Here is a 25,738-nt window from a genome sequence, read left to right as displayed (position 1 = left end):
TTCCTCCAGTACAAACTTTTTTGGTTGCTTCTCAGTAGGCTATTTTTTGGTTAGAGAGTAATTAGTAGTCACTATTCATTTCGAGAAGATGGAATACAAACCAAGTCACTGTATTAGACCTGAGTTTAAGGACTTGTTTCATGAGGCTTACTCAAGAATGCCACTATAGACTATTATCCTTTCAGTAGATGGAATTACCTTTTTACAGAGAAATGCAGAAAGTAAAGCTCTCTAGAACTGATGATAAGCTGCTTTTCTTGGAAACAATACTTCTGAAGGTGTGAAAGTGCAAAACTTGCCATGTGTGTTCAGGTGCATTCTGATACTCTGTTGTTTCTCTGTCGTTCAAATTTATTGTTATCTTTGATCCAGATTATTGTGAAGCAAAATTGGAGAGGTGAATTTCTGTTTTGTTGCTGTAGGCCCAGAAACACAGTGTTCAGCATCATGTCAAAGAGTTTAATTCATGATCAGATGGTCACAGTAGAGGCAGATAAGGTAGTTTAAGATGCTGTCACCCTTCAGCAAGATAATTCCCAGAGCTCACCTCAAACAATCAGTTATGTTGTGTGTACTATATTTATTCGAGTGCAAAGTCAATCTTGTAAATTCACACAGCCTGTAAGGGACACTTCAACCTAAATTGCCTGACTCTGCACTGAAGCAGAAGAGCAGTACTCACAGTCTCAGTTAACTGTTTGTCTGTGGAGATGCTAACTTCTTGAGCCACACAGTCTTTTCTGCAGCAATTGTCTTGACAACAGCCAGGTGTACTGAACATCAGAATACTCAATACTGTTCTCATCTATACTGTTTAGAGCTACTCCAGTTAATATGAATGCTGATGGTAACGGTTGGATATACTAAGATCTCAGAATGTAGATGAACCTTCTGACTATCTTCAAAATAATTTAGTTGAATTTATTCAACTAAAATTGAGCATTGAAGAAGTTAGCTTCCAAACTTTACTAATATGAGTCCAGATTTATATTTTTTCCCCTTACCTTTCTTTTAGGCTATTGAAGTCAGGCTAACAAACCTGTCTGTTTATAATTAACTGTATTTTTTTTTGTAATAGGATATTTTGTATTTTGATTAGTTGATATTATGTTACAATTACAATTATGTTGCTAATTACAATTGTTTCCTTGCTGGTACTTTTAAGGAAATAGATAGGTCTTAAATAAGTTGAAAATTTTGGAGACCTGATTGCACGCCCCTACAAGAGCAGTGTATTTACTTAAATAATGGTACTTAGTGAGGTGTATTTACTTAAATAAAAGTGTACTTAGTGAATTTAAAATCTGTATTTAAATGGAAGCTTTGATCTTTAGAATTCAAAGTTACTGTACGAAATCAAAATAGGATAGTGGCTGCTGATGCAGTAAGTCTGTGTTTCTTGTAGAGCAAAAAAAAATTTGAGAGAGAATGCAGAGAGGCAGAGAAGGCACAGCAAAGCTATGAAAGACTGGACAATGACACTAATGCGACAAAGGCTGATGTTGAGAAGGTAAGAGGGGTGCCATTTCTTTCTTTCCTCTCCCTTAGCTATAAAAATATTTCATTTGCATGTTTATCACCAGCAGTACTGGAACAGCATTCTTTGAGTGTATAAAATCACGTGTTTTATGCATATGCTTGCTGCTTATGTGCAAAATCAAAGTTACAGTAAAATGTAAGATAGTGCAGAAAGGGAGTATGCTTCTTTGTTATTCTCAAGATGATACTGAGGCAGTTATCTTCCTTCAGCAGGCAGGCTTACTGGTATCTTGTGTCTTGTGGTATATATTTAGTCTAGTTCAGTCACTTCTGTATCTTTTTTTTGAAGACATGTTTGAACTGTTAACACTTTCCTACTAGGCTAAGCAACAATTAAACCTGCGCACACACATGGCTGATGAAAACAAAAATGAATATGCTGCACAACTACAGAATTTTAACGGCGAACAACACAAACACTACTACATTGTCATTCCTCAAATTTATAAGGTAAAATAATAATTGAGTATATCTGGTTCTTTTGAGGAGAAAATAGATTTTAAAGCTTAAAACTTTTATTTTCGGAATTTTAGTAGATAATTTTCTTAAGAAAATGGCAAACTACATCAGATTATGCTAATTGTCGAGTTTTATTGCTTGCAGTAATTATGCTTAGACTTGCAATGAAAACATTCTGTTGCATGTTCTATGCAAATTTTGTATTTTGTAGACTGCTTAATAGTATGTAGAAGTATGGTAAAATAAACATTTGAGAGGTCTGACGGAGCAGATTTTTAAAATAATTAATCTAATAAGTTTTGATCACTAACTCTTGATTTGTATTCTTTAAAATGCCTTGACTTTGGTAGAGATGAAGGAAAACACATAGCTAGGAGAAAATGTGGTTTAGTGGATCCTCTGTACAGGTAGATTTGGAGGCAGAGGGCTCCTCCCCTCCCCTTAGTTGATTGGATAAGGCCATTTTGGTCTGTATTGCTAGACAACTATTGCATCATAACATTACCAGCAGTCTACAGAAATCTCTAAAATAACATAAAAGTAAAAAGTGAAATTAAATCAAGACTTTGCATCTGAAAAGGAAATTTCTCAAGGTAGTTTGCATATCTGCTGAGAAAAAAAAAAAAATGCTTTCAAAAAGGAGATTTTGCAAAACTGGTTTAAAGCAAAGTAACTGGGGAACGTGGGCAGACGGAATCTTCAGAACCCTAGTGGTGTGTATGTTCAAGCATTTGGGAAAACACTGGGACTGTAGAAGTTATTCTGAGACTCAGTAACGAAATGGAAGAAAAGTGAGCGTTGACTTTATTAAAAGTGTTTCAAGTAGAGAAAGCTTGATATTTTCCAGAAACACAGGGGAGATCACGTTTTAAACAATTATTTGTTTGACAGGCCAGAATTCACAGGCGAAAATTGTCCTGCCTTATCAAAGAGGTTTTTAATGTTGGAACTGGTAAGCAGTGCTTCAGTAGATCTGACATTAGCAGACTAATGGGGGAATTGCAGCGAGCTCCCAGGAGAAACAGTTCGATCATCTTTGTAGTTTGGAGTAGCGATTTGGTTTATCGCCTTTATTTCTCTAGGTTTAAAATCCATTATCACTGTGAGATATTACTCTTGTTTTCAGAAATCGTTAATAAGAGCAGAAAGGACTCGTCCAGCTTCTTCTTGGGGCTAATTTTTGTTATTTCCTTTCAAGTGTTTGATAACATTATAAGGGAAAAGCAGGAGAGAAGGAGTTAGTATGACTTGCTGTTGCTTTGTCTCAGGCAGATGAAATCAGATGCTCTTTGAGACATCTGCTTCTCATAGAGTAGATATAGGAAAGATCTAAATTCTTATCTCATTTTTGATAATCAGTTGATAATATGTTTTTTTTTTTGTTTTTATTTTTTTTCATCTTCAGTTAGATGAAAGGTCCAGGGTGTTTCATTTTGGGTGTATCTTAATGGTGTTTCACTTTGATTTGTTCTCTTTTAGTTGTGTTCCAATAGACTTCTGATACCAATCTTATGTAATGATAATTTTTTCTTTATTTTCCTGCACACTACTAAAGGAAATGGTTTGTATTTCAAATGAGACAGCATGTCTAATTGGCATGTAATTTTAATATTTGTAACCTTTCCTGTTTTTGTTAATCATTGGTATTTATTGCAAAGCATAAAAATAAAAGCAAAGTTAAAGAAAATGAGACTGCAGACTTATTACCAGAGGGAAAGTATTTGGAAGTGAAAGGAGACAACGAGGAGATGTAGAAATTAGCAGAATTTCTTCACTATCGTTTCAATTTTTGCACAGAACAAATACTTGTAGTTAAGTATGTGGCTGCAGACAGCATCTACACCCTTTAAAAAGGAGGGGGAAAAAAAAAGTGCAGTCTCTCCAGCATTTTCAATAGTCAACAAAGTGTCAGCTCTTCATGAATACTGTTCTGTGCTCTTTAAGTCCATGTCTGAAATGACTTGAATTTTAAACTTAATTTAGGTTTTGTTTTGTTAAGCAAATGAAAATACGGAAAAGCACAGCGATTCTGTACTGTACTGTGATGACTACCATAACTGCATCCATCAGGATCAGGAAAAAAAAATCAGGATATAAAAACTTTTTTGTCTTACTTTATGCTTGCAGCAACTTCAAGAAATGGATGAAAGAAGGACTATCAAACTTAGTGAATGTTACAAAGGTTTTGCTGACTCTGAGCGCAAGGTTATTCCCATCATCTCTAAATGTTTAGAAGGAATGATTCTTGCAGCAAAATCAGTTGATGAACATAGAGTAAGTAAAGTTGAGGTTTTAAGTGTGTGAACAAGTTAAATGATATTGAAACTGTGGAATGAGGAGGAGGGGATAGACTGATTTATCCTGTCCTTTTACCTTTTTGTAAGTTTTACCTTTACCTACCTTAAAGGTGTTGTGACTTCAGTATTTAGCCTAAATGGTTACTTCCGTTTTGATGTCAGTTCTCTTTACGTTTTATTACTTTCTTGTGATCTGAGGTTGACTGACACTGCCTCATTATATATGATTTTGGACACTTTATTTTGGTTATCTTGAAACATTCTAGATATCAACGTGGTGGTTAACTTCTCCAACATATAGCACCAAATCATTTAAGGGTATTCAATTAAAGTATCATTCTATATCCTTCTCTTTGATTGCAGCTATTCATTCACTGGGGAGGACACTTAGTTCTTTCTCATTCCTTCTAATAAGGGTTCTTCCCTGTTACCTCTTACTATATCTAGTTTCTTGGTGTTACCTTCCGTTAGTTTCCATGCTAACTCTGAAGGATCATAAGATGGAGTAATAGTTTGGCCCTAGAGGGTGTCCTATTTTAAATCTGTAATGAGCTGCGGGGAGTATTTTTTGGGTTCTGAATAGCAGGATATGCTTTGATTTACACTCTTGGTAATGCTGCTGAGAAAGAAGAACCAGTGTTAGTTTAAATTGATGTATTCAAAAGTATGCATTTCATGCTCCCTCTCACTTTCCCATCTGTGCATCTCAGCACTTAAAGGGAGAATGTATGTCTCTGTCGTTCTCTTCATATCTGGACGCCTTTGGTTGTTTTTAAACTCCTTAATGTCCTATGTTTAGGACTCGCAACTAGTGATAGACTCCTTCAAATCTGGTTTTGAACCTCCTGGAGATTTCCCATTTGAAGATTATAGTCAGAATATTTACAGAACTATCTCTGATGGAACGATCAGTACACCAAAGCAGGAAGGAATGAGAATTGATTCAAAAACTACGGTGGGCAAGGCTAAAGGAAAGCTGTGGCTATTCGGAAAGAAGCCGAAGGTAACAGTTATGAAATTACTATTCAGAAAATTAAAATGTGAAGAGTTGGAGTGCATGGAAGTGGCAATTATTTATTTTAAAATAACTTTCCCATTGCTTGTCACTTTCTTTTTAAAGATGTACAAAGAGATCTGAAGGTTTGAGTGGGGTTGGGTATTTATAGAAAAAATCAAGAATGGCAAATTTTGCTTTTGCGGAAGTTCTCATTTTGGGTTCTCATTGGGGAAGTTTTGCAATTTTTCTTCTTCTGATTTGTGTCATGGAATTTTTCAATACTTAAATTTGATATTCTACATAGTTTTAAACAGGATAAATAAAAACAGCTTCCGATTTCTGTAACATTTCAAAGTTGATGTAAAGACTTTCTACCATTCCGTAGAAAAAGTATTAATCTGGAATGTAATATAAGCAGAAAAGATTGGGGGGTTTTATGCTTTAGAATCAAGCAGACTTCAGATCTCTCATATATTAAGAAAGGGAAACTGTTTAAATGTCACCTGTTTTAGATGTTGATATATAGGAGTATTATGTAGATTATTCTACTTGCACCTAATTTTGAAAACTTGTGAAGTTTGTCTGAAAACATTAAGATTTTTACTGTCTCATTGGTGTAAAAAAAAAAAAAAAAAAAAAAAAACCACTGTTGAAGCTCCATACAGGTAAACGTCCTAGACGAAAATGTTGCTATGTTGCTACGAAATAGGTTAAAAAAAAATTTACTCAAGAAAAAAATTAAAGCAGAGAAATTGCTTCTTTCTTGTGTAACTATTTTAGTTTCAAGTGACACTTTCTGTGCAAGATGCCTTTGTGGGTCCACCAAAAAAATATTAATGCAAACATTAGTTATATAATTGAATAATTAAACATATATTTAAATCTTGTTTTAGGGCTTTAATGTTAAAACATATCAGTGAGTCATTTTAATGATGCCCACAAATTTCAATGAGGCTTCTGCCTGGTGAAATTAAAATCATTTATTATAGCAAAATATTCTTAGGCCTTTTTAGTGTTAGGATTTATTTTCCCATTGATAGTATTCCAAGCAAGCAGGTCTTCTCTGAAGAAAGAAAGGATATATCTGATTTTTTATTGCCTCTTCGGTGTATTATGTAACTGCAGCTGTGCGTTAGCAATGAAAACTAATTATTTACTTTTCATCCAGTATAATTATTAACTATGGTTTATCAGTGCAACATATTAGCATATTTTATTGGCTGCAGAGATGGGTGAGATTCAGCCTATTCTGAAATAAGAAGATCACTACCAGTTTGAAAATAAGACATCTTTGGGAATTTTGGTCTCCCTTCGGTGGACAGCGTAGCTGTGAAAATCTACAGCAGTTTACAATCTGGACATTGGCACTTAGTGTAATTTCAAGAAATTCCTTAGTAGGATGGCTACTGAAGGAAGCTGGCAGGACCTGCCTCCCTCCCCTTTTTTTTCCTCCCTGGTTTGTTCATGTTGTATGTGGCATTTGGATAGTCAGCCTTTACTGTTTCTTATATGGAATCACAGATATACATATGTATGTACATACATACATGCTTCTCTACCTTAAGTACCTAGAGGAAATGGAAGATTACGTCCATTTTCTCAGCTCTTTGGGAGAAATGAGGGGGGAAAAAAAAAAAAACCTTTGCAAATCAGCAGCTGGGAGCAGAATACTACTCAGGATATATATCTGTTTTTAACTTCAAATATCATTTAAAGAACTTGATAAATAAGAAAGTGAATATTCTTATATTAGGTAATATAAAAATATGCTGGTTTACTGTAGCTGAGGTATTCATGGTGGCCTTTGGGCCTTGATTTAGCTGAAACTGGCTGGACTTGACTTTAAGATAAACTGTTTACCTATTTTCAGTATGGTCAAAGAGAAAAACCTCTTGGAAGGGGAATGAGTCATGCAGCAGAAAAATAGTAGAGAAGAAACATTCAAATGGAAAATCAGCAGAGAGAAAAAAATGAGGGAAGCAATTTAAGACAAGTGGAGGAAGTTCTGATGGCTGTGATTGTGAAAGCCATGCAGCCATTGCAACAGTCCGGTTTAACTATTGAAATTGAATCTCCTTTTTATTTTAGTCATTATCCATAGATATACATAATTTTCTATTAGTAGCTTACCTGTCCAGATATGTAGGAATAAAAAGCGAGCAGGAGTGCAGAGGCTTCCAGAATGACAGTAGCTAAAGTTGGAAAAAACAGAACATCCTGCTTTAAGAAAACAGACAGGCAACTTTGGTATTTTTAGGATTTTGCAGAAGTTGGGTCTAAAGCTTTCTTGGATATTCCTTCGTTCTCTGCACCAACCTGTGACTCTCAAGATTAACTCATGACAGAAACCTGTTAAAACCAATACACTTCTAGTGTAAATGTGTTTGTGGAACATGTTACAAACTGTTTCTGTGTTAGATGGAAATTTTGTTTTTGTAAGACAGAATTTTCATTTTAAAATCACTTTGAACATTTGGCTTATTTATTGCTTTCTTTATTTCCATATTAGCCACAGTCCCCACCCCTAACCCCTACTAGTTTATACACATCCAGTACTCCTAATGGGTCCCAGTATCCCATATTCTCCATTGAACCAGTGCATTATTGCATGAGTGACATAAAAACAGGGAAGCCCAGAATTCCTTCTTTCAGAAGCCTCAAAAGAGGGGTAAGTTTGATAACAAGTTGAAATGCATGATGGGCTATGAGCAGTGTGTTTGTGATGTGGCTTTTCTAATGCTCTTCACCCTCATTATAAGGCTTACTCTGTTAAAACACTCTGCTATAAGGTCACTTTTAGGATACTTTGTTTCACATACAGATGTTAAAAACAGGTTTAAAAAAAATAATACTCTTTATAACATTTCAAATACTTATGCCCAAAAGAAAGGTGTTATAAAGAGGGTGCTCAGCATATGTCTGATGCCTTTTTTCATTGTTGTTTACCTTCACAAATGTTTTCCTACCATCATGTAACACTTTTCTGCAGTAATTTATCATTGGGTATATAGTCATTGCAAAAACATCTGACAGATCAGGTGTCTTATTTGCCGACTTCTAATTGAAATAATAGTAGTTGTTTTATGAGACATCGAACTAAGAAGGGAGAAATTCATTTCTCTTTTGTACATCAAGTACTGTAGTATACAGTGTTCGCAGATTTTGAAATACTATTTTAATGCATTTTATGATTAATAGTTAAATTGTTCTAGTTTACTGAAAGTTCTTTTGGATAAAATCATTTATAAATTCCTACCAAATGCCATTTTCTGAGATTTATCAATTAATTTACTAATTTATAGTGGTGTATTCTGCAAATAGAATTTGTTGAGAAGACAATAACAATGAAATGTTAAGTGGTTTCCTAGCAACATATGTATAGTACTAGTGATAAATATACTGGCAGTTTCCTGTTATGTCAGTGAAACATAGGCTGTCCTGTTTATGTAAGTTTTTTATGATATATATTGATCCACATAATGGAATAATTAGATGCATTTGATTGTATATAATTCATGATTTTCTGGTATTTGAAAACAAAACTGATTTACTGTCTCAGTTGTACATCACCAATGACTGGCTACCGTTGATGTAATGGGGAGATCAAAATACAGCAATGTATTGCAGTAAAGTTAATGATTTAGAGGTTTCCTCCCTGTCATTCTGAGTTATAATGAGTTACATTTAAAATCTGTTTATCTTGTACTTAACTTGGTGGCATGGTATTTCAGCTCCCCAGTTATTCTGAGAACTGCCCTTTCTACCACCACTGTTTTTAGAAGATCTTTGTGGTCCTCTTAAGTATTTATAGTGGACGGATTGTACTTTCTCTCTCTGAATTACTGCTATCATAATTTGCTTTGATGACAAAGATAACGTTCCTTCATTAGTACTCGGTGAGGAACTGGATTAGGTAGCTGTTGAAAGAACGCAGGTCTTGATCACGCCCTCTTTTTATTGATCACTAAATGTATCAGCTCCTGGATCATAAATCAAAACCCAGTAGCATTACTAGTTCTAGAATTTCTTACTAAAGTAAAAGACAAGTCTCCTGATAGCTACTGAATGCCACTGGAAAATGAAAAAACATTTTCCTTTAATTTTGTATTTTTACACTTTTGCAATTTTTACAAAGATTATTGTTGAATGTACTATAGAATGGTATTCCGTAAAATTAACACGGATCATTAATATCCTACAAATCTAATTTAACTCAAAAAATCCTACAATATTAAATACTTAATGTCTTTAAATCTTCAGGGTGAACATTTAATTTTTAAAAATATTTTAAAATACCCTGATAGCATTTTAACAAATGCTACATTATCACATACTAAGTGCCTTTTCAACTTAACTGTATACTGCAATTCTAATAGATTTTGTATGTCATTGATTAGTTTTATCTTTTTAATATATTTTGATTCAATGCTAGCTGCTAGTACATTATCCTGTGATTTACACAGTTTTATCCCTGCAAAATTTTGTTCAAGGGGTATTTATATGCAAAACTATCAAGTGGCATTTTAATTTGCTTTGGTTTCTACTGAGATTTATCCATGAGTTGGCATGAGATAAGAAGCATACTGGATATTTTGTTTTACCTGCCCTGTACAAAATTTCACTCCAGGCAGTTAACCAAACCAAACTCCCCTTGTTCTGTGCTTCATGCATCAGATTTTCCCCCTTTGGCTGCACAGATAAAGCAGCAAACAGTAGTTCTAGTTGCCAATGCATGCAAAAAGTAATAGGTTATTAAAAAAAAAAAAAAAAAAAGTGTAGCTGTGCCTTGCTTTTTATTAGTAATACTATTACAAGCTTTTTATTGCTCTCTGAATTCTGACATTTCCAGATAGTGTTAGTGCTTATGAAAAGTCTTTGCTCTATACCATTTGATACATAACTGGATACATCACGAACAGTGAATGACATGTAAGATTTGCCTGTTTTCCTGGAAGACTCTCTCTAAAGGGAAAAAATTGTTTACAGCCATTTTATGTAGTTGGTCTTAACTGAGGTTTCTACCAAGCTTTCATTTGTGAAAGTGTTTCTTTTTCCTCATGTAGTTGCCTTTCAATGGCTAGAAATTCTGGTGTGTGCCCCAGTCAACAGTCTTAACAGTTGCTGTAGGTCAAAAAATGGTGTGGCAGACGCACACCATCACTACAGTGGCGGAAGCGTCATACTAAGTTGCTTGGTGTTTTGCTGGCAGGGCTTACCCAAAGTCGTTGAAAATCTGGAAGATCTCCAGAATGCAGTGACTTGTTAAACCCAAGATATGACACCTGTCATCTCATGTGTTTTATTTGCTTTTTCTAAGAAGAACGATTTTACTCTTTGAACCCATTTATTTTTGTCTAGACTAAAGTATATTTAGGATAGCAGCAATGACCAAAATATGCTATTTTTAAAAGCAAAATTATGAACTTTTAAATTTGAAAGGGAAGTTTTTTTGTGTTTTGTTGTTGTTTTATTGACAATCAAGACTTTAAAATATATATATTTGTAAAAGTAATGGTAGTGGAATGTTAGCTAATTCTTTGCATATGGCTGACCAGTCTTTCTTTCATTGTCATCAAATTCTGCTATTTTGTGCAATGTTGGCTGTGTGTTTGTTTCTTCTCTTACAATAGAAGTTCATGTGCATATTATTCAAAATATTAAAATTCAGAAGTAGTCTAATGAAGTTGTGTTATAATTTCATAAGTTAAACTACCCATTATCATTTAGTGTAATTTTTAAATCAGTAATTCTCAATGCAGAAATGCATTTCATATTCTTGTATTTTGCAATTCTTGTGTTTATAGTAAAATGTATTTTTTACAAATTATAATTTTAATCTTTCAGATAGTTTTAAAGACACGTTCTTAGGCATTAATCATTTTCTTAACTGGTGGTTGCATGTGAATAATTTCCCGTTTCTTTCTGTTTTCAAATGAACTGTGCAGTGGTCGGTGAAGATGGTAAGCCCGTGTGCTGATCTGTCTGCTGTACTTCTGCTAAGATAGCATGAAAGTAATTTATTGAAAGTGTTTCCATATCATAACTGCTTTTAATCAGGTGCTGAAATACATCTTCAGATTTTCCACCTCATCACAGTCGTCTTTTTAATCGTCTGTGCTTAATGTGAGATAATTAGATTGTGATTTGGCTTCAACTGTATCTGTGATTTTGGAGTTTTAGCATTGACTAGTATTCATGAGCTGGTCATGATGGAAATAGTGAATTCTGTTTGTCAGGAAAATTGTTAGAGCAGCATAAAATAGGTATGTGAAAAGATTACAAAACTCGTGTAAAGGAGAAATTGAATACTGTGAAATGAAATCCTTTGAATTTAACCAAAAATTTGCAGGGGAGATGATCCTTCATGTTCAGATGTATTACAAAACTGTTGCTTTAGATGAAAAATACACCTTGATTGATATTGTTGCTTTGCAGAGTAAATCAGTAAAATTCACAGTAAGAACTCTGTTCTTCTGATTTTTACTGTAGGATACTCTGATTTTAACTGACCTGTAAGGAGGAATGATGAAACGGGATGTTATTGTCGTTTCTTGTTTCTTTGTAGTGTGTAAAAGGCAAGAAATGATCCCCCTCCCTCCCCCCCACCCCGAAAGAAATACTTCTGCTTTGTACTGGCAACACGAGATCTTGATGTCCTTTCTTTAACAGCGTGACTAAAAAAGGTAGCGAGGTTATGATTTAATGAGTTCAAAAGAACCAAGTAGTTGAAGGGGAAGAAGATTTTAAGAGGGGCTACTTGGAAAGTGTAAAAATTAAAACCATAGGCATGTGAGCCTGTGGTTGCTTCTGCTTAAATCCTGACAGTCAAGTGTCTGTCAAGTTTCTTATTGGCAGAAGAAATGCTGTCCAGTTTGGTTTACCTCTGTGGAGGGCTGCTGTAATGGCAGGGGGCGGTTTCTTGCGCTTAAAACAACTTACTTAACCAGGGCATGAATAACGTAACTTTCTGTTAGTGAGATATGTACCTTATTTCCTTCTTAAAAAGCACTGAGGGTGTCTGTCGCCTGAGGGGAGGAGTTTTCACAGCAAACTCAAAAGATAGGTAAAAATCTCTTCACGTGATTTTACACACCCAAGTCCGTCCATCCCGATTATTATGCTGACACAAGTTTGCACTTGTGTCAACACGATGTCAACCTCTGCAGGTTTGGGGCTCGTAACAGTAGGTGGTCTTGAGGTTTTTGTTTTTTTTTTCCTAAATATATTTGAAAATTAGTGGCAATTTTTTTCCTCCCTGAAACATTCTTTGTTACAATGAAAAAAGGTGACTTGGAATTATTAAGTAAGTTTTGATTTAGAGTAACAAATTACGTCAAAATTTCTATGGTGTAAAGGTATTCTCTGTACTCTCTGAAGGTAAAGGTAAAATGTAATGGAACTTTATAATCTAGTTCAGATCCTTCTAATGCATTTTTATAGTAAGAGTGATGAACAACTGAAAGAGAACTATAATAATAATTTGGAAAAAAAAATCAAATTACCAAATTATAACATTTTTCTTTTGACAGTATCCAAGTAGCCGTAGAAAACACAATCCAGGTAAAGAATCAATCATATAGATACTGCTTCTTAGATTTGTATTCTGACTGGAATTACTGCTTAGTAATTCTAAATCTAAATCTGTCCTTTCTAAATCTGCTTTAAGTGCAGTGGATGTAATAGGGAGGTTCATGGCTCAGCTTTTCAAACTATTTATTGTTAGATCTACAAATTATTACTTACAAACCTGAGCCAACTGCGTCAGAAGACAGTAAGAGTATCTCATTTGACTGAAGTTGTATTTACAAAGTAATTTAAAGCAAATAAAAATTCTGTTCCAGACGGGTAGGTAATTTTACTCAGAACAGGGAATTTCAGTTGTATATGGATTTTTCTGTTTACTGCTTTTTCAGAATATTCAGGTTCAGTAAATGGATATTGTAGTAATATTTTAAAAAAATTAATTGATGTTTTGCTAAGAATGTTTCAGGGTTTTATATCTTGCTGCATTGCAAATAACCTGATCTGTTCTGACAGACTAAATTTGTATGGTCTATGCTGTGATTCCATGAAACAAAAGAGTTGAAGTCGTATCTCTTTTAGCTCAGTTGAAGTCATTCAAAATATATTCTGGCTAGTATGTAGACAAAATGACTTTATGCCATAGTGACTTGTAAATATTTTATTAATATTTTTTCTCATGTGATTATTTTGACTTGTATTCAGATGGATAGACAACCCTTCTTCAAATCTCCTCATCTAACCGTAGCCACAATTGTGGGCCCCCCCCCCCCAAAAAAAAAAAAAAAAAGTGGGAAGGGGATGGAATGAATGACTATGATCTGACAGCAAGAACATATATTTATTCCTTTGTGGTCTTTTATAGATCTGTGTGTCGAGTAGAGTTGTTAACAAGGCTCATCCTGCTTCCAGTGAACACTGTTCGTGTGTGGATATGTCAGTTCAGCTGTCTAGGTATGTGCATGTTACTTGTTTAATAGTATTTATGCTTGCAGGGCCCTGCTTCAGAAGACTTCAGCCACCTGCCTCCAGAGCAAAGACGCAAGAAACTACAGCAGAGAATTGATGAACTCAACAGAGAACTACAGAAGGAAACAGACCAAAAGTGAGTGGTTTTTTTTGGAGTTCTGCCATGGTTCTCTTTATGTCTATGTCTTTTTACAGTCCTCTGCTTGAGCTAATAGTGCTCAGAAGTTAGGAGGGAATGTGCTACCTCAAGCTGTCTATTATAAAGCTTTTTTTAATCTATGTTTTATTGTACATAGATTCTGTTTTCATCGCCTCCCTCTGCTTTATTATAATATACATTGTGATCGTAATGTTGCATAGGAAATTCTGGCTCTAAAAGTGAGCGTGCAGTAACTCGATATCAGTGTGTAGGTCTGTCAAGCAAGAGAGCTACAACTTACTACATTAAAAAGAGCGTTGTGTAGGAAATTGTGTATAACAAACTGGGAAACAATACTGAAGCTGGATAGATATGAATCAACAGTTGACTCCCTTATGTGCTTGTGCAAGAGGCAAGAAAGGAAAGCAAAATGGTAAGGTGACAGAAGGGAAAAGGATTTAAGGAGTGCTGTGGGAGCTGTATCCTTATGTCTCTGCTTAGTATTTAGGACCTCTAATTTTAGGTAGAATCTCATACGCATAAACATTCTTTTAGTTTTAACGAACCAGTAGAGGTGTATGCAATTTTTATAATTTTTATGGGGTTTTGTTTGTTGTTAGAGATGCCCTCATCAAGATGAAGGATGTTTATGAAAAAAATCCCCAGATGGGTGATCCAAGCAGTTTGCAACCAAAGCTAGCTGAGACCATGAACAACATGGACCGTCTTCGGATGGAAATACACAAAAATGAGGTTAAAATATAAAACAATTTCTTAGAAAATGTAAATGATTGTTAATACAATAGTTTGCCTTATGAATTATAAATGTAGCAGACAGAAAAATACTTAAGTTCTTCAGTTTTCCATGAGGTACCATATTTACAGGTATGTTCCTCTAAAGATAAAAACTCTTCATAAGAGTTTGTCATTAATCACTTATTCGGCAATTCACTTTAGCTATTAAAGGTGTGATTTTTTTTTTTTTTTCCTGTTAGATTTTTAATTCTCATATGGACTGCAGGCTAAACAGAGGGGATAGTTTCATGCTTCATGTAAAATAAATACGAAACTTCACATGTGAATGCAGTCTTTATATGGCTGTGTACCGAAAACTGAACTGTGCTATTAAGTACACTTGTAAAATGCCATTTGCTGTCTTAGAATTAAGTTTTAACAACAATATTTGTCTTTTCTCTCCAAGGCTTGGCTGTCTGAAGTTGAAGGTAAAGTAGCAGCCAGAAGCGACAGGCGGCACAGCAGTGATATCAACCACCTTGTAACACAGGGCAGAGAGAGGTCACTATTCTATCTCTACTACTTTTATATTTTACGTTAGAATCAGTACTTCCCTTTGATGGGTAACAGTAGATGATGGTTGTTCCTTATCCTCTGAAAGTCTATGTCCTTCTAAAGGAAAATCTTACTGGTTCCAAATTCTAAGGTTCATGTCATGTTGTCACAGTAGCATTAAAAATTGGGAGTCTAATTGAAACACCCACTCATTAAATAGCGTTTTAAAGCTCTCTTATCCATTGCGTAAGGCTCACCAGTTTTGCAGGTTTTGTAGATACAGGTATGTTAAATTTATGTTTGTTTTCTTAGGAGAATTCAGTCGCAAGCCTTTGTCACCTCAGAACTTAAGAAAATGACCTCCAGCAGTAAATGTAAACACTGCTAACAGGCATTTCCAGAGCAATATCCATCATCTACCCGTCCTATGATGCACGTATGTTCAGAGTTTTGGAGCTCAGAACTCTTCTGAGTCCTCATGTTCCAATTGTTGCATTACAGCCCTGAAGGGAGTTACATGGATGATGCAAATCAGGAAGTTCGAGGCCCACCACAACAGCATGCACATCCAAATGAGTTTGATGATGAGTTTGAAGACGACGATCCATTGCCAGCTATAGGGCACTGCAAGGCAATATATCCTTTTGATGGTAAGGTTAACAATGTATATTTTTCTTTGACTAAAAGGTAACTTGACTAACAGGCGTGGATTATTTGTTACACAGAAGACAGGTAAAATGATTTTAAGTACATTAACTTTGTGAGCAGTTGCTTATAAGATCGATGAAAATATTTTATAAATCAGTTAATTCGTGGGCAGACTAGTACTTTTGTGCTGTTGTGAGATAAATATTAGAAAGCACAGCTATTGGCAAACGCTCAGATTCACAAATGGGACCAGGTTTTTGTCTGCAAGCCTGTTTAACCATATGTTCGCTTCCACAGATTTTTGATACTTCCTGTTTATTTATAATCTGGAAACTATGTCCTGGGAAAAAGATTACTTGAAATTCTGTCATAACATTGAGATGTATTTGCATCTTGTTTTCCCAGGTCATAATGAAGGCACTCTAGCAATGAAAGAAGGGGAAATTTTGTACATTATTGAGGAGGACAAAGGAGATGGGTGGACAAGAGCTCGAAGACATAATGGAGAGGAAGGCTATGTGCCAACATCATATATAGATGTAACGCTAGAGAAAAACAGCAAAGGTGCAGTAACCTATATCTAATAGTAAACTGGCAGTTTTCCGCTGTACGTTCCCCAGGGAAATAGTGGAAAAATAGTAAGTTGCACAGGTTCATGGAAAGAATTAGAGTATCAGAAGGCCGCAGTGGGCTGTTGTTCACCATATGAGCTTGACACATTTCTTTTTCAGAGATGTCAGCTTTAAATTAAGTACCTTACGTTGGTCTGTAATTTTGACCAGTGCCTTCTGCCTTATTTTACTGTTCTAATGTTCCCGCTTTACAAAGTGCTAAATTTGATTAATCTATTAAACTGAAAAAAGATCAGGATTCCTGCTTGTTCTATATAGTACTTGGTTTTTGCAAAGAACTGAAAAATACTTAGTTTTAAAGACCTCTAAAATTTACTGTTCCCACTTTTATGACTTAAAAGAAAAAGCCTCTTTTTTAAACATATAGTTTTTCTCTAATATCTGAAATCAGTTACTGAAAATTATTAATTTCCTTCCTTTGCAAATACTTGGCAGCTTTCACCTCTTAAAGAGGAAAATGTTTTCTCATTCTGAAAGCTCAACAAAAGTGCTCAGGAAGAAGCATTACAATTAAAAAGGACAAAAAGTCCACTGACCTGCCTCTCTCCTTCCCTTCCAGTGGTTGTAACCTGGAATATTGGTTTTTTTGATACAACTTCATTGTTTTAACTGTAGCTACCTTAAAAACACACACACACACACACACACACACACACACACACACACACGTAACGCTCGTGTCTTACTGGATTTTAACCTCTCTCTGCTCCTGAAAAGGGACTGTTTTTAAATTCTTAATCTGTGCCTGTAAGCTAATAGTGTTTGAATTATATCACGTTTGGGTAGAAATCAAGATCTAAAATGTACAGTAACTCCTTCGCTATTAAATCACTAAGGTTTGGAAACTACATTGCACTACGTGATTACTAGGGAAAAAAAAAGCTAATCTAAAAGCTATGTCTGGTATTCCTATTAAGAATGTTTGTGGAATTAAGTACAAGGCTAATGTGTAGCCACTGGGAATGGCCTCTTAGAACTGAGCACACTTCTCTATTTTCTGAAGGCCTTCAGTAACTTTGTTCTTTTCTTTTTCCTCTTGGACTGCAGGTTCCTGAAGAGGGTTTCTGAGAAAATGGGCGAGATCTTGAAGGAGGTTACATGCAGCTGCTTTTTTTTTGGGGGGGGGGAGGGTATTAGCCTGGGAGGCCCATTAAGCAAGGGGAAAAGCTAGTTGCATGAATGCATGCAGACATACGTTTAGTCACTAACATTCTTAGCCTTTCCATACATAGTTAAGGATGTATTACAAATTCTTAAATTTCTGCAGCAAAATAGAGCTCCATTACCAGAGTAAAGAGGCAACTGCTCCTAAAATTGCTTATTCTCATTGTCCTTAGTTTTCAAAGAAGAGGCACAAACTGTATTTTAGATTGTGCTACATTTTGATTGTCTCAGTTAGTTACGCTTTTTTCCAGCTGATCGGAAAAAAGCTGATCGTAATTGGCAGTCATTTAGAACCATGTCAGTTGTCAGTCTGCCTGTGCCACCTCCATGCTCGCCCTTAACCCCCTCCTGCATGCCTAGGACAGTCAGGCATGCCTGCATAACATTTTATTGTCATCATTGCTTCTCATATTTTGTAACAAACCATTCTGTTTAAGTATCTTCAGCACTAGAGTTTCATCCCAGTATCCATGTATGCTGCTATAACTCTTCCACTGCAACCATCATTACATTCCAATTTTTGGCATAACTGATATGAGATCATAATATATTTATGTTGGTTTGGGGAAATAATACATCTCAGCTCTAGCCTACAATGCAGTCAGAGAAACTCCCAGAACTGTGGTCCATCATCTTCAGCACTTCAGTAACCTAATGTGAGCACTGAAAACCTGGAACACCACCAGAGAGATTCACCACTGCAAGCTAATGACTGTTTTTAAAGTCAACCACTTGCCATTCAAATGCTGCCTTAAACTAGAGTGCCTAAATCTGTTGATTGCCAACACTACCACTTACAGTATCCCACAAAGGGCTTTGTGTCTCAGCTCTTTCCACAGTGCTGCAGCTGCTGAGGTAGCCATGGTAGGTGTTTTCTAGAGCTCTACTTTACAGGATACATGGTGCATCATGAATTTTATACATTGAGACATGTATCTCTTCATTTGACTTCTTTAATATTTTTTAGAAATATTTTTTATGGAAACTTTGTCTCTTAGTTTTTGACTATGAAGTTCCAGTTTTAATTACTGCAGTGCTAGTTTGTTTCCAGGTGATGCTTCATTGTATGGACCAGTTGAAATTTGAGTGATACTTCGTAATGATCTATGATGTGCACTTTTTCTTGTAAACAACTGAAATTTGGATATGTTTATACGTGTAAATATAGTTGTCTGCAGTGCCCCTATTGCTTATGTTTTCTTGCTGCCCATTTGTGGTTCTATTAATAAATACATGATATCTGATTTATTAGGGTAATAAGAATTAGACTAGCGATGTTGGGGGGGGGAGGGGTACTTGTATCAATCAAAGCTTGTCAGCCCAGCCACCTGCTGTGTGGGGAAAGAGAAAAAAAAAAAAAATCAAAACATCCTGTTTTTGGGGGGGGGGGGGGGTTCTGAAGCAATATTTGGATGCAGCAGTGCTGGATTCTTTTTAATTTCAGTGTTATTAGAAATTGTACTACCAGTAAAACTGAATTTGAGTGACTTGTGTAGAGGGTTATTCCTTTTCTTATGTATACCACTATTACACAGCTTGACCTAGTGTATTACAGTTGGGGGGGGGGGCTATTAAATTCTAAAGTTTAGATTTTTGGATATTGTATACAGGGTTATTTATATAATAATGTGACATTACTCAATACTGACAAAACTACATGTGTAGTTTTTTTTTGGGGGGGGGGTCCTGTTTTGTTTTTTAATCTAGTGCTTTTTTATTTTAAAGTTAGAGAAGAGGAGGAAATGTGATCTGTGTATTTTCTGCTAAAGGGCCTGTGGTTTGCCTGGCTAACAGCCTTGCAGGTTAGTAGTAACACTTCCTGATAAAGGCCTAAATGGTCTTTTCACGCTACTGTTTGTTTGTTTTTCTAAAACCAGGATTTGCTTCCTTTGGAGGCAGGCTCCTTTCATGAGGGATAGTGCAACATGTATGAGGGTTATTAAACATAGGAAAGAAATGATTTGTACTTGCACAGGTAGTTATAAATCAGTTATTCTAAAATTCTGAACGTGAGTTGTCTTAAAGAATCTTCAATTTTTTCCAGTAATTTTTAAGCTTTTTTTTTCTGTGCACATGTTGATTTCTTAAATGTTAAATGCTTTGTTTAAAAATAGTGTTCTCTGTTGAGAATATTTTCATGGAATAAAGAAATCTTTTCATGGTCTAATTTAGCTTCCCCATGTGTTCTGTTAAGCTTGACAGGGAGAGACCTACTTACACCTATGATTGTAGATGCGAGGACAGATCCTACCCTTTTAGCGTTGGTTGGCTTTGTTATTAGCGTACAGTCCTGGAATAGTTTCAAATGTAACCTCTCACTTCAAAACTACAGCAGAATTTGCTCTTTGTCAGTTAGCCTAATCACAGTTGCCTAAATATTTATGTGCTCATACACGGCTTCTGTATGCAACAAAGTGGAATTTGCCACTAAAAGTGTTCTTTATATAGGAAATTGGTGTGCGTGGTGTTTATGAAAAGTGCTAACAATTTAGGCTTTGGCTTCATCCAGGAAAAAAAAGTATATACTGCTTATCAAAGTGATTCACCTCAGTAACTGAAGCAAGTTGAATAGCTACATACACCCACGTTTAATTAAAACACTTAACTTCCAGATACTTGTATCAGAATTGTTTGTGCCTGCCCTTTAATCATTCATTGCTGGCAGCATAGCTGTTGTGCAGGCTCCAGCAAAGACAAAGTGCAGCCTACAGATGCTGTCTTAATAAAATTAGTTGTCCCAACACACACAAAAAAACTAATTTTTTTACTGGCATAGGTGCAGTGAGCCTTTAGTTGCGGTCACAGATAAAGGATCATTTCTTCAACCACAGACTGCAAAGTATTTTGCATAAAGATATGTTTTAATTCACAATTCTATGTACAGTGTTTTATATTCATTTAAGGAATATTATACAACTGAAATGTCACATATTTAATCTATACCTTTATTTACACTATTAATTATTTGCTTCATTTTAATAACATTAAGATACCTCCCCCCCACACACTCCTAGATATTATTAAAACATTGCAAGTCTGGGGAAAATAAGGAAAACTATGACTGTCTTTCTTACAGGAATAATCTTAATTGTTCAAAGGATCATTAAATGACTTGGTGACACAGTAAATAAATAATTTTTTTAGTAATCAGTAGTTTTAAAACACATGTGCATTGTGCAGTTAAAGTTCTAAACATCTTGTGAAATGCTAAAGGTATGTGCAGTATCAAATTGCCAAAAGAAAGCTATGATTATTTCAAGTTTAGCATTTAAATAGTTTAGAGTCTTAGATATTTAATTGTTCCACCTGCTTCACTAGAGGAGGTTCCAGTTTTCGGGAAAGTGCAGTTAAAATCTGGCTGAATTTTTCATATCTTTCATTTTGATTAACTTGCGCTCCTTTGCTGCCCCAGAGCAATCTCATTTGAAATTCTGTCTTGAAGATCTCGCTCATCTCTTCATCTGGCTGGAAACCTAATAAGCAAAAAAGAATCCCACAGTATCACCATTAAGCTTTTTTTTTTTTTAAAACTTACTTAGAAGAAAAGGTTTTTAAAATATATTATTTCCAAATAACATTACTTTTAATATGCTGGGTTCATTTTGCACAATGGTTTAAAAAGCTAGGAAAACCATTAAAATCCTTTCCCTGTGTTGTGTTCTAGCAGCACTTAGATGGCTCCAGGGACCTTAGACCAGGCTATCCTTTGCTCAATTCTAATTGAATTGTCTTGCTCGTCATTATAGCCTGACCTTAAGTATTTATCACTGATGTATACATGCTGTCTGCAGAAATAGTTAATTTTTTCTTCACTCTCATCTTTTTCATTCCAAGTTTAAAATATAAAGTCAAGTAGTTAACATGTTACTTGCTTTTTGACTACAAGTGATTAAGAGCTCAGTGTTGCATCTTGCCCTGCAGTAAAGAATCTTATTATGGTAAATAGAGCTTTAGTTGCAGAATCAGAGTAGGAATTTTAAATTGTACAGAAGGCTGTAAGTTATCCCCAGTCCCTGCTGTATTTTTAATTCAGTTGCTAAAAAGACAATTCAGGATATTAAGTCGAGACTTAATAGGGGTGTCATATTGCTTACTGGAGAACTAACTCTTGACGAATAATCTGCTGTCTCTCTTTAAACAATACTAGTGTTGCCCCCGGAGTGAGTTTACTGCAGGACATTTGCTGCTATCTCAGTTCTTAGGAAGGAGGAGAAGAACGTCTTGCCGTGACTTTTAGCATCCCTTAAGTAGAGATCTTTCCTCAGATAGATATAATCCACACGCAGAAGTTTCTCCTGCTAGTGCTCCCTACCTTCCAGTATCCGTTCTGCAGTCACCCTGTACGTTTCTGCATTCTGCGCTATCTGCCGAGCAGTGGCCAAGTGCTTGAGCATTATTTCACAGCTTTGGTCAGTGCTTTCCCACAGGTCCATCCCTTCAAAAACGACAGCTTGTCGCTCCATCAAGGTAATGAGAGGCATCAGCAGTGGTACAGTTACATTGTTCTGTGGAGCACCGATGGTCTCTAGGATAGAGAGCAACAAACCAACCATACCGTCAGAAATTCTAAAACCTGCCAGTTTAAGTAGGTATCCTAACTGCAGCACTCTTTTTCTAAGTCAGAAACTAGTATTTGTCTTCCATCTTTCAAATTAGCACCTCACCTCAGTCATACCAAGCCTTCTTTGCAATGAGTTTAGGGGTAGTAGTGGTGGTGGTGGTGGGGCAACCAAGATAAATTACAGTGTTGCAAACTGTATTTGCTACAGGAAAAGGCTCAGCTGAAATACTAGAGAGTGGCATAGAGATCTAAAGCACTAAGAGTTAGGCTTTTAAACACATTTAAAATCTGTGTCATTGTCTTCAGGGCAACTTCCAACAATTTGGCCGGGGGGTGGGGTGGGGTGGGGTGGGGGAGCTAAAAGTTTTCCTTCTCTCTCCTTTCCTGAGCCAGGAAAGCGTTCAGCTCCGATAGCTCCCCTCAGATCCCATTGGAGAATACAGCTGCAAAGAATGATAAAAGAGCAGCAGGAATTACTTGATTGGCTCCTGCAGATGCAGGCAGCAGGAGCACTTGCTGCAATCAGAGGAATTACTGACCCATTCTTTGTATTTCAGCATTTGCCCTCTGCTCCAATAGGCAAAGCAAAACCTGCCAGAAGTCTTCTCCCTCTCCCTATACAGGTAGGAGGAGAATTTTTGTCCACTGTCCATCTCTGAAGCAAGATGATAGAGAGGCAGGGACTGACAGGAACCACTCTGCAAGTTCGCCACAAGGGGGGGGGGCGAGGGTTGAGTAGACAAAGAATGTTATAGTCTGCATGGGTGCTAGCAGATGGTTCCTTCTATGCCCTTGTGTTATACTGCATTACAAAAGTTCATGTAGTTGCTTTTAACATATGAGACTCAGCTAGCACAACAGCAGCTGCCTCCTCTCCCTACACAGGCACTCAGGAGTTATAAGGGAGAGTTGTAAGGATAGACAGAAACCAGTGTCACTCATGCACACTCGTCTACTCACCTTGTCCTTCATGCAAAGCTTTGCTAAATGGCTTCAGCTGTTTTTCATACATAATGGCAGTCTGGGTGTAATGATGTCTTAGAGCAGTCCAGGTTTGTTCTAACCTAGTGACCTGTTCAAAGAAAACAATACCCATTTTTGACTCCATAGCAATTCACATGGAAAACACACTGCTACTAGCAAAGTTTGAGTCAGTGTGACTTATTCAGTAGTACACGGCCTTTCGGATAAGATCTAGCTACTCCAAAGGCTTGAGTCCAACATTAGAGCCAAAATTTTAGTAAATAATGTCACCGTTCTACCAGTTGGCAGGAGGAAGAATCATCCGTGTATCAAGCCTGATAGCCATCATAGCTGTCAAGCCATTTGTGTACTTTTTCTAAAGGTCTCCAGAAACAGAGACTCCCACAGCTGCCTAGATAATCCAACCAATTTATGCCAGGGCTTCACCTCCTAAAGTTTTTCCTGACACAAAACCTGAGTCTTCCTGTTTGCAATTTAAGCTCGCTAATTCTGTTTCTACTCACTAGGGACATGCAGAACATTCTTTTGTAACTAGCTTCCATATGCTTGAAAGCTACTCCCTCAAGCTTTTCATTTTTTAAGCTAAATAGTCTTAATTTGCTCAATCTGTTTTCATTTTTCCCCATTTTCTAGATTCCTGATCACTTTCTTTGTGCTCGATTTCTGTGGTTAGTCCAAATTTGACCTGTATCCCAAACTGGGCACTGTATTCAAATTGAGATCTCTTCATGCTAGGTAGAGTAAAAGGCTTCATTTACATGTGTAAAGGCAAGACCTGAGTTTAAATAGCCACTGTTGGAGCAGCAGGTTTGCTCGTTTTATATCTTTTTTTGCTACCATGTATTATTTAGTAACACATTATTATCTCTGATCCAGATTTAAGCAGATGATATATGCATAATTTCTCCAGTCTAGGTCATTAATGAAAACTTTCAACAGTCTTGGATGCAGAGATCTCTAATTTGATACATTCTTCCATTTAGATAACTATGATCAACTTACTTACTTCCATTTTTCTAAGCACTGGTATACCCCCAGAAAAGTAAGTTTCAGCCAGATCATTTTTTCCCTTGTTTATGGAAACACTGTATCTCGCTTTCAGTAAGTTACTTTTACAGATGACATCACTGTTTCCTTCAGAAGGCTAGTTGCAGAACAAAAGTTAAAGCAGCTTGAAGGATTTGTTCTCCGTAAATACACTGTAGCTACTACACCTTTCCTTACCTTCCAGGATTTTACGGAACTGAAGTTAGGCTGACTGCTCTTTTCTGCCGTCGAGTCCCCTTCTAATATTTTCCCATTTCCTTTCTCAAGTCCCTGTATCTCATCTAATCCTGATGCACTCACAAAAGTAATTTGTAACAGTTGAAAAACTGTCTGCTCATCCTAAAATGCTGAAGTTTCCAGATGATGTGTGAAAACATCCAATTTCTATTCTTTTCTGATTCTGAGCTGGGAATCCTTCATATCATATTAGTCACCCACGCATTTGAACTTTTTACTGAAAATTGATGTTAAAAAAAAAAAAAAAAACCCACATCCAAATCTTTGATTTCCTCACTGGCTTCTGCTGACAGCTTTTCTCTTTGACAGCAAAGACAATGCTTTCCTAAGTCTTACTCAGTAGAGTACTTACAAGTTGATTTCTTACTAAAATGGTGCCTCGTTAGCAGCAACTATTTTGTGCCATGAACTTTTGATTTTATGCCTATACATATTTAATATTTTTAACATTTCCCCTCCATCCCTTAAGAATTTGATGTAGTTTCTATCTATCTCCTGTACTCTTCCCTACTTGTTTTTGAACTCAGGGAAGAGCTCACGATTTAGCCAAGTTGGTCTCTTACTTCACTTTCTCTAGCCTTCCTGCAACTGAAGGAGCGTGCCCTTATGTCTTCACAGAATTGTTTCTCTGAGGAACTACCAAATCTTCTTGCTCTCTTATGACTGAGATTTTAAACCTGTCAGATCCAAATATTGAAGTCAGGCTTCTAGAAGTTCACTTTTTATTTTTGTGTTTTCTCCTATCCTACTCCTGTCATTTCAAGATCATTTTCATCTAGTCTGCCTCTTACTGTTTGGAATCAAACCAAGAAGAGCCTTTCCTTCTCCTATTTCATTAAAAAACAAAAAAACCCAAAAGACATACTGTATCATAAGAACTTGTTAGACTCTGTGCTCGCTGTAATTTCCCTACATTACCCATCACCACAAACAGGTACGCGTGGAAGAGTGTACTGTTTTACATTAGAGGGCATCAGACTAGGAAGATCACTATAGAACTCATGGTCCCTTCCTCCTTTTATTGCTACCTGTAGACTTTCAGCAAATTTAGCTTCCTCTACACTTTTAGTCTCAAAGCTCACGCATCCTTCCTGCACCTCTCTTTCCCACTAGATATAGCTATGCTCTTTCACAGTAATTTTTTGTTTTGTTTTGTATTTTGGGATTGTTCACCTCTGTTCCTCCTTAAAAAAATGGTAGTCTCGAAAGATCATCTGAACAAAACAGGAAAGTTCGTAAACATTTCAGCAACAT

The 25,738-nt window shown here is 36.1% G+C and overlaps 2 protein-coding genes across 15 annotated transcripts in view; one reads left to right on the top strand and one right to left on the bottom strand.

Annotated features, from left to right (window-relative positions):
• The window catches only part of FNBP1L (formin binding protein 1 like), a 61,602-nt gene extending 42,699 nt beyond the window's left edge, over positions 1–18,903 (top strand). Inside the window, exons 6-17 of one of the 4 annotated variants that reach the window (XM_068952459.1) lie at positions 1,406–1,510; positions 1,861–1,989; positions 4,126–4,272; positions 5,095–5,298; positions 7,802–7,960; positions 11,238–11,252; positions 13,809–13,918; positions 14,542–14,674; positions 15,123–15,217; positions 15,713–15,861; positions 16,265–16,423; positions 17,539–18,903. In XM_068952459.1, coding sequence (XP_068808560.1) covers positions 1,406–1,510; positions 1,861–1,989; positions 4,126–4,272; positions 5,095–5,298; positions 7,802–7,960; positions 11,238–11,252; positions 13,809–13,918; positions 14,542–14,674; positions 15,123–15,217; positions 15,713–15,861; positions 16,265–16,423; positions 17,539–17,546 — 1,413 coding nt within the window. In that variant the 3' untranslated portion in view covers positions 17,547–18,903. Of the gene's footprint in view, positions 1–1,405; positions 1,511–1,860; positions 1,990–4,125; positions 4,273–5,094; positions 5,299–7,801; positions 7,961–11,237; positions 11,253–13,808; positions 13,919–14,541; positions 14,675–15,122; positions 15,218–15,712; positions 15,862–16,264 lie in introns of all 4 variants that reach the window. The other 3 variants (XM_068952462.1, XM_068952461.1, XM_068952460.1) reach the window with 3 other exon arrangements.
• Positions 18,904–19,037: 134 nt separating this feature from the next.
• The window catches only part of BCAR3 (BCAR3 adaptor protein, NSP family member), a 117,317-nt gene continuing 110,616 nt past the window's right edge, over positions 19,038–25,738 (bottom strand). For all 11 annotated transcript variants that reach the window (XM_068952453.1, XM_068952446.1, XM_068952448.1 and 8 more), the window contains 3 exons: positions 23,177–23,288; positions 21,968–22,180; positions 19,038–21,128 (listed from right to left, as the gene is read on the bottom strand). In XM_068952453.1, the coding sequence (XP_068808554.1) occupies positions 20,941–21,128; positions 21,968–22,180; positions 23,177–23,288 (513 nt within the window). In that variant the 3' untranslated portion in view covers positions 19,038–20,940. The remainder of the gene's footprint in view (positions 21,129–21,967; positions 22,181–23,176; positions 23,289–25,738) is intronic.

This window comes from Struthio camelus, chromosome 8 (assembly GCF_040807025.1).
Source record: "Struthio camelus isolate bStrCam1 chromosome 8, bStrCam1.hap1, whole genome shotgun sequence".
Taxonomy (NCBI): Eukaryota; Metazoa; Chordata; class Aves; order Struthioniformes; family Struthionidae; genus Struthio; species Struthio camelus.
Note: the sequence above shows the minus strand (reverse complement) of the source record. Positions and strands in the feature narration are given on the sequence as shown.